Source organism: Lathyrus oleraceus, chromosome 1, assembly GCF_024323335.1.
Source record: "Lathyrus oleraceus cultivar Zhongwan6 chromosome 1, CAAS_Psat_ZW6_1.0, whole genome shotgun sequence".
Taxonomy (NCBI): Eukaryota; Viridiplantae; Streptophyta; class Magnoliopsida; order Fabales; family Fabaceae; genus Lathyrus; species Lathyrus oleraceus.
The window spans coordinates 377,144,889-377,154,064 of record NC_066579.1 but is presented as its reverse complement, the minus strand read 5'-3'; the positions used below and the strand labels follow the sequence as shown (position 1 = coordinate 377,154,064).

General features: G+C 34.6%; 1 protein-coding gene across 1 annotated transcript; it reads right to left on the bottom strand.

The window, feature by feature from the left end:
• Positions 1-705: 705 nt before the first annotated feature.
• Positions 706-8,760, bottom strand: LOC127137739 (uncharacterized). The gene is made up of 8 exons (XM_051064168.1): positions 8,500-8,760; positions 8,332-8,374; positions 3,034-3,396; positions 2,822-2,931; positions 2,245-2,727; positions 2,008-2,166; positions 1,501-1,922; positions 706-1,427 (listed from the first exon to the last, which is right to left on the bottom strand). Exons 3-8 carry the CDS (start codon positions 3,372-3,374, stop codon positions 801-803), a joined length of 2,142 nt encoding a protein of 713 aa, XP_050920125.1. The 5' UTR covers positions 3,375-3,396; positions 8,332-8,374; positions 8,500-8,760; the 3' UTR covers positions 706-800.
• Between the last annotated feature and the right edge of the window lie 416 nt (positions 8,761-9,176).

The window sequence follows — 9,176 nt, the reverse complement described above, 5'->3', positions numbered from 1 at the left end:
ATCCTTATTGTGTTATACACTGCTAAAATATGTTAAATACATTCTCACCCCTGATTGTTGTTGTGTGGCTATTTATGTCGTTAATTGCAAATACTCATGTAGAGGAGCCTTAGTGTCATGCATGTTGGAGGATGGTTTGAGATGGCTATCTCCGTTCTCATTTAATTCTGCATTTGTCTAGATTACGTCAGTAATGTTCGGATAGTGTAACATTGGGACCAAATTGATTATGTCTATCTTTACAAGTTGTTTTAATTATACCTTTAAGTTATGTTAAAGTTGAACTCCTTTTGAAATTATAAGATTTGTTGATTGGTTAAATGTTCTAATTCTGCTGCGACATTTTATAAATTGAAATGATTGTTTGGTTGAGAGGTATGTATAACACTCTAAAAGTGATATTTTTTAAAATTTATTCGTTGGTCTCTTTTAAATTAAGAGTTTGGATTTTAGAGTGTTATATAATTAATATCAGAGAGTACTATGACTCGGTAATAATCTGTATTTTTATAGCTGAGATAGTGCATTTTTTAGTGTCTAAGAAACCACTAATTAGTTTTCTAATTGATGCTTTTTTAGTGATATAATCTACTGCACTCAGGATATTATTGTGACATGATTTATCAAACATACAGGATTCTAGAAAGGCAACAATTTCAGTGTTACCTTACATCAACAACTTCTAGGAAAAAAAATCAAATAACATATTAGAATAACACTAGTGCTATTTGTTACTTATGATTTATAGGAGAGAGAACTTATCTTTGCACAGTAAGCATTTTTCTTACAATAATAGTCCTCTACTTCTCAAGTACATAAATCATGTTTTTACCTGGCTTAGATAACATCCTCCAGTAGTAAGTTGAGTAAATAATATCAGAAAACAAAGAAAATTGCAAACCTATGTACAAAAGTATTGGGAGGAAAGAAAGTAATGCAATGGAACTAGGAACCCACTTTGAACCATGGTAGTATATAATGAAGAAGGCACTGCTAAATGCTACCATCATGCTTGTTATGGAGATGAACAACGCGATCAATCCAAATATTAGCTTTAAAGGGAGTGATTTATAAAAATCACACTCTCCATAGCGCGAGACCAGAATAGACAAGAAGATCAATATTGCAGTTGAAGAAGAGATGAGTGCCGATGCATCTGATACTGCAAACACCAAGAATGATGTTTTGGCTAAATAGTTTGGTTTCCCTGTGTCATCATTTGTTCCGCCCGGTAAACTAAGTGCAGCGGTGAAAACTCCGGTAGCAATGACAGTTGAAATTAGCATACAAGACTCAGCTGTTTTTTTCATCCACGACTCCGCGTTTTCCCTTAGTTTTTCATGCTCCTTTGAGAATAGTTCTTGCGCAGTGTCGCCTTCAGAGTTTCTCAACTTTATTTGCGCCGGCAGCATTATCTTCTTTACTTTCTAGCATATATGAAAGTATAGTAAAACATATATGTAAAAATAATGTTACATGAAAAATTAAAATAAATTGTACCTCGAACCATAATAACTCGAGGCACATTTGAAAAGCTGCTCCAGAAACCAACTCAAGTTGATTTCTTGGTGCTAACTTTGCAGCCAAATGCAATAAAGTGTTTCCTTCTTCATCTTCATATGTCACTATGACACCCTTTATATGCCCTATTTTATGGACAAGGTTGAAGATACTAGCGTGGCGATGCATTACAGCGATGTGTAATATAGTTCGCCTTTTGCTATCCACATCCCATATCAAGCTAGGATAACCACTAATAAGCTCAGATAAGAATCCAAAATTTCCAACTTTTGCAGCATCAAATATTAGTTGAGACGGTTCGTTTCTGATTTTTCTTAACTCTGCATCCGAATAGTAGTATTTATCAAGAATCGTGGTCCAAAGAAATTTTACCAGTTGGAAAACCACAAGGTTTTTCATGTCTGTAATAAGAAACTTTGTTACTTTACAATTACAAAATTCATAAAAGAATTTTTGATAAAATCAAAAGAGAGTGTACTTATTTACCAGGATTGATCATGACGGGATTATCATCATGTTCTGGACCACGACAACAAGAATCCAAAGAGATTTCATTTTGAGCCAAGAAATGCAAAGCAGTCTCTTTATTCGCATCGCGTGCAAAAGCCAGCTCATTCTTATGTCTTGCCATTTTCAAAGCTAAGTCTGAAATTAAAAAAATTTATGATCAATATTTTCACAATTGATTAGGTTAGAAATGCTCTATGGAATCAGAATACTTACCATAGATGCCAGTGTAGATACAAGCAAAGAACAATAAGTTCCAATCTTTATCTTCAAAACAATGTATGGTTTTATGATATAAGTGCCATGTCATTTTGTATCTTCCCTGCAAAGCAGAATACTGAATAGGAGTATATCCATTTCCACCTCTAACTGTTGGTAACTGATCGTTTTTTTCCAGCATTAAGTCAACAATTTCTATGTTTCCCGCTGCAGCAGCAAAAGAGAAAGCGGTGTTGCCGTTGATATCTTGCAATTTCAAGTCATTTGTATCATCCAACTTTTTTAACAACTGCTTCACAAATTCGACGTGGTTTGCACCTGCTGCAATATGCAGCAGTGTAGGCCACCCATATGTTATAGCAGCATTTTTTAGCTTATCTTCTTTGTCTATGATGCGCTTGGCTCCTAGCCAGTTTCCTTCTAAAGCAAGCTTGTGAATGGGAACACAAAGGTTGAGAAACTTTTTCTTTGTATCATCACCTAAAACAAAATAATAATGTGAATTAAGAAATCGAAATAATATCAATATAATGTAAGAATTTAATAAGACACAAGTGATGAATTTAATATATACTTGTTTCTTGCAAGAACTCGAGGTTAGGAGTGTTGAATAGTGCTGATGCAGCCGTTTTTACTCTTGACAATATCGGTGCTTTAGAATTGACTTCAGGTGTTGTCACTTCCCTATCAGAATATATATTTTTCAAGTTTTAATTCGAGAGAATATTATCATAGCAATTATTCTATTATTGATAGGTAACAAAATGAATATATGAAACACTTAACTTGTCCAGCTCATCCCACATTTTCTTTGCTGTATTGCAACTTGAAACTCTTTTAAGATCATCCGGGTTTAAGGCACAAGATAAAATATGTTTGGCTTTTGCTTCTTGTTCCATTATTTTCATGTCTTCATCATTAAACTCATCTTCAGATTTCTCTATTTCTTCACCATTTATTGTTTTCTTCGGAACTTTTGGTCCATTCTTGATCACAAGCCAAAGTTTGAAGTCGAAAGATTGTATGAATGTCTTCATACGCTCCTTCCACTCTGTGCAATTTTTACCATCGAAGTATGGTGGCTCTGAAATGGATCGTCTTTCCACCATGGTCATGGTCGTATCCATTTTCTTAAAAATATTGTATCACCTACAATGATGTATGTTTCTCTTTAGTCTATGAGATTTCAGATTAGTGATAACAACTTGACATTATAGCTTCAAAAAGATTAAGTTCATGCTGAAAATAAATTGAAGATTTGATAAAAGATTTTTTATAAATCGAATATAACTAATATCTCAAAAACTAAAAGGATCACAATAAATGACAAAAAAAAATTCTAGAGACTAATATAATTATGACTAAATATGCCGTCAAACAAATATATTAAATTTGTTTATTAGCTAATTTAGACTTAAATCTTCAAAAAAACTATGAAGATTGGATTCTTCAAGATTAAGCTTTGTTTACATGGCTACTTTCCACGATCTTTGAAGTTGTGCTACCACAGGTGCGTTCTTGCAAAGGTGCATATGAGGTTTCGGACAGAGTGCATATGCATTTCAATTCTCAAACGAAGGCTCGTGTGCATAAACTAAAGTCTGAACTCAAGAAAAGAAAGAAAGAAAATGCTTAATATCAAAGTATTTCCTTCGAATACAAGACATATATGACTCACTCCTAGCATTTGGAGATCCAATCTATGAAAGAGATCATACTGATACCATTCTCTTGACGAAGTCAATCCATTTATCATGATGATTTATAGAAAAGGCAAACCAAATGACATCTATGATGTGGACGCCCTCTTGTATGTTCAGGAATCACAACTTGATAAGTATAAGCAAGAGCTTGCATCTCTTAATGCAATTGCCAATGTTTCTCAAGTTATGATCAACTCATACTCGGGTAGAAATGGTAATGTTTTTGGCGCCTATCAGTCATTTTGTGGCAGAGGTACTTCAACGTGTGGTACAGGTCGTGGGAGACAGGTGTATATTATAGGTAATAGACCAACATGCCAACTTTGCAACAAGTATGGACATTTAGTGATAGATTGATGGAATGGGTATGATAAGTACTTTAATCTTTCAAAAAATAAAAATAACCTCAAACACAAGGGCCTTCAACAAATAACTCATTCAATGCTCAAGATAGTCAAAAGAATCAGATTGCATCATCTGCATAAGCAAACATGTGCCTTGCTCATCAAGATCATATGTAGGTGCATCAAGACCTTGAATCCCAAACTTGGTTTGCAGATTTAGGTGCCTCATATCATATCACCTCTGGTGATTCTAATTTACAAAATAAAATGCCATGTCCAGGCCCTAACAAAGTAATAGTTGGTAATGGACATAGCATGGTAGATAATTATATTGGTAAGTCTAAGTTCAAGTCCAAATTTATGCCAAATCCCATGTTACATTTAGGTATTTTTCTTCATGTTCCTAAAATTTGTAATGGGCCAATTGTTTTTATTTTCAATACTAACAACTAGCTTAATAGTTTCAATCCTAGCAAGCGGTGTGAATTCCTATTCAAAATCTATGTCTTCTCTTTGCAAGAATCCCTTTGCAACTAATCGAGTCTTATGCTTCACTATTTCACCCTTGGGATTTTCCTTCAATTTGAACACACATCTCACACCAATTGGCTTTTTCCTGTCCGGTAGATCAAATAACTCCCAAGTATTGTTTTCTCAATAGATTTCAGTTCCTCTTTCATAGCACAAATCTATTTTGGATCACTTAAAGTCTCTTCCATTTTAATAGGTTCTGATTCGGCCATAAGTGAAAAATGGATGAACTCACCATCATCATTGACTTTGTTGTCTCGGAACAACTCACGATCTCGGAGTATTTTAGTCCAACATCTTTGTCGTGTTAATCTTATCACATTCTCTTCAGTTCGAGCTTCGACAACGAGCATTTCTGCACTTCCAGTATCTGCAGAAGCCGAATTTTCAAAGTTGTAAGTGGTTACAATGTTTACATAACTAATTACACGTTGTAGCAGCTCCTTGATTTCGTCGACAATGACGTCTCTGCTAATCACAACCCTCGTGTTTACTTCATCAAACAACTTATAATTACCAGTAGAGTGATACCGTACAAGTATCATCATTTATCCCCTATCATCCAACTTCTTTCTAACTGCCTTGGAACATGTTGATACGCCACGTAACCAAAAACTCTCAAATGATTTTGATTTGGTTTGAACTCGAACGTGTTTCCTCTGGTGTTACCCTCTCGAGCTTCTTTGTTGGATACTTATTCAACAAATAGGAAGTTGTGGAAACCGCTTCTCCCCATAACTCTTTCGGCAAGTTCTTCCTCTTTAACATGATTCTTACCATGTTCATGATCGATCGATTCTTCCTTTCAGAAACACCATTTTTCTGCAGGGTATAAGGTGTTACAACCTCATGTGTTATCCCTTCTTGATCACAAAACCTCACAAAGTCTTTTGAGATATATTCGTCTCCACCATCCGTTTTAAGCACTTTGAGCTAAAGACCGCTTTGCCTCTCAACCATGGACTTGAACTTCTTAAACACTTAAAATACCTGATCCTTTCTCTTGATTAGGTATATCCATGGATTTCTACTATGATTGTCGATGAATGTGACAAAATACTTATTGCCACCAATGGAATCTACTTGCATCGGTCCTACACACATCTGAATATGCCACCTCAAGGTGATTCTTGGTTCTACAACCTATATCCTTACTGGATTTACCCTTATGTTGTTTTTCTTGCACACATTCTACACAAATTTTAACTGGTATGTTGATCAATGGAAATCCCGTTATCATCCTGTTCTTTTGCAAGTCTTTAGGATCTTGGAAATTGATATGCCCAAGACGATAGTTCCTTATCCATTTTTCTCGAGTCATCGTTGTAACAAGACATCTATGCTCCATAACCTTCAGTTCAACCTTAAAGGTTCTATTGGCAGACATAAGAGCTTTAAGAACCAAAACCTTATTTTCATCTATAACGCGTAACCCCTTATTTTCCATGTGAATCTTGTAACCCTTCTCATGCAACTGACCAATACTTAGAAGGTTACATTTGATTCCTAGAGTGTACAATATATCTTTGATCAATGAGTGTCCACCATCCCTTCTCATGATCAAAACATCATCGATCCCATCAGCCGCTAGAGTGGTGTCATCCGCAAATTTGACTTTGTTCTCCATCGTACGATTAATTTTTAAAAACCAATCATTATTCCCTATCATATGAGTAGAACATTCATACTCCAAATACCATTCTTTACTGCACTAGAATCCTTCTCTCACTATCACCATGACATTTTCTTCTGCGTGTAACCGGTTAACGCTTTCATGTAACCGGTTACAGCCTGTTTTTGTAGTATTCCCAGAATTGTTAGTGTTGTTGTCCCGTAGCCTGTTGTTGTTGCATTCGTCTTCTATGATCATGACTAATAGTGTAGTATCCTCATCAAAATATTGTCTTGCAACTTTCGCTTCATCTTCCCGAGGTTCCTTCTTGTTCTCATTGCACTCTCTCGCAAAATGATCGAACCTTTGAGACTTAAAGCATTGCTCTTTGCTTTTTTCAAACCTCTTCTTTTCACCTCTAAAGTTTCCCTGCCCACCATTTTTGTTGCAGCTGCTCTCACCCCTTTGACATGTCGAATTCTTGGAACTTTGGGACTGTCTTCCACCAAAATTCTGAAAAATTCCCTTTACTCTTCATTGGCCTTTTTCCTTTCGACCTCTTGTCCATCTCGTTATAATGAGCTTGCAAAGCGATCTTCGCCCTTGCCTTATCATTAATTCCTTCCTCCATCCTTTTCTCATGAGCCTCAAGAGAGTTTTTCATCTCCTCTTTACTCATTGTCGCAAGGTCCTTCGATTCCTCAATTGCTACAACCACATCGTCAAATCTTGGCGTTAAAGAACCCAAGATTTTCGCGACAACATACTGCTTTGTGAGTGTTTCTCCACATGCCTTAACTTGATTCTCTAATCGAGTGATTATTGTTGTGAAATCGTTGATTGTCTCCTTTTCTTCCATTTTAATCAATTCAAGTTGACGCTTGTGATTTTGTAACCTCACCACTTTCGCCTTGTCATTCCCTTTGTATGTCTTCTCTAAGATTTCTCACGCTTGCTTTGACGATTCACAATCTCAACTTTGTCAAAGTTGTCATCATGCACACTTTGATGGATCAAAAACAATGCCTTCAAGAACATCCTAGTAGCCAAACAACATTTTCATTTGTTAGCACCATTTGTCATGATTCTTTGTATCAAGGCTTAGTAGGTTTGCATGGATTCTTTCTTTGGAGACAAAACTCATGTTGCACACTAGGTGTTTATGGATCAGAATTAGGTTTGAGATGCCAAATGTTAGAATTTTGAACTACGAGATTGGTGAATACTGGAGAAAATTATAGTGTGGAGAAAGAAAGAGAAATTGAGTGATAAGGAATTGAGGGTGAGAATATTTTGCATTAACATTGATGAGAATGTCTCCGAGCCATTTATACAAACATTACACAATGATTGAGATACATGTCACATAAGCAAATAACTGATAAAACTAAAAATGCGTATCTATAATCGATTATACTAAATCTGTAACCGATTATAACTGATACAAAAATAATTCTCTTTCAGTGGTAACCGGTCACGTGATTACGTTAACCAATTACACTAACGATACTTACCCTATTTCTTCAACTAATAAATGATTTTTGTCTTGCTGAAACCGATTATCCCAAATACTTGAATTATAAAAAAAAAAAAACTTTTAAGAGACACGTAGGTTTTGCACTCTAATGTTTTTTAATAAAAAGTTTTATGTCATTAAGTAGTGATTAGTAGCTTAAATTAGACAAAGCAGAGAGAAAGAGTTTTATGGCAAAACAGAGAAAACGAGGGAAATAATAATTTTACAAATCAATCATTAGTATAAAATATCAATAATTGAACTGTTTTCTATGGTATATATATTTTTTCAAATGAATCATCAAAATAGACTGTGATTCACATAAATATAATATTATAGAATAATAATTACTATATGGAAAATGTTAAAGCACCATACCAGGAAATAGACGTAAGAGAACTTTAATTTGCTCTTCACTTACCTGCACAAATATATAACAAAAAAACATGTTGAGTCAGCAGTCAACAGCATGAAGTTTTCACTTCTAAGAGAAACATTTAAAAAAGAAAATTAATAATTAGTAAAGAAAATGTAAAGAGAAATTACTCAGATAATTTTGTGGGAAACCAAACCAAAGATACAGGAGTATATTGAGATTCAAATGGAAACAGGACAGTGAAGGGGAAAGATAGAAACAGATGTTGTAGTGGTTGAAGTTATATATATACACCCCAGAGCTAAAAGGAGAAACAAGAAACATAGATAAAAAGGTGATTGTGATAAATGAAGGAGGGGAGAAGGTATAGTGTGGAAAAATTGTACAGCATCTTTAAGGCATAAAATAATGAATGCCAAGGAAAACTTGTTTCAAAAGCAAGTCAACTGTAAGAAGAATTTCAATTGATTTAATAAAAAAACAAAAGAAAAGAGGAATCTTTATTAATTAAAAGATTATGTCTTTACTACCGACCTAACACTCCATGCTTGTTTGATTAATTTTTTAATTACAAATAGTATTTTTATCATTGTCTTTTAGGGGGGTATTTTTATCTTTTGTAGTTTCAAAAGATCAAATTTGTATCACTTAATTGACACCTTATTGACAATTTTAACCATAGAGTAAGAAAAAGTCATTTGGAGAGGGGTTAATTTATGGTTAATGTTTATTTCAAGTCCTTGTTGTTTAATTAAAGAAGTGTGTGGGTAGACATTTGGGTGCTCTATCTTGGAGGTGAGATTTCGGTGTGTTTTAGGTGATTTCAACTTGATTTCATCACCTAATA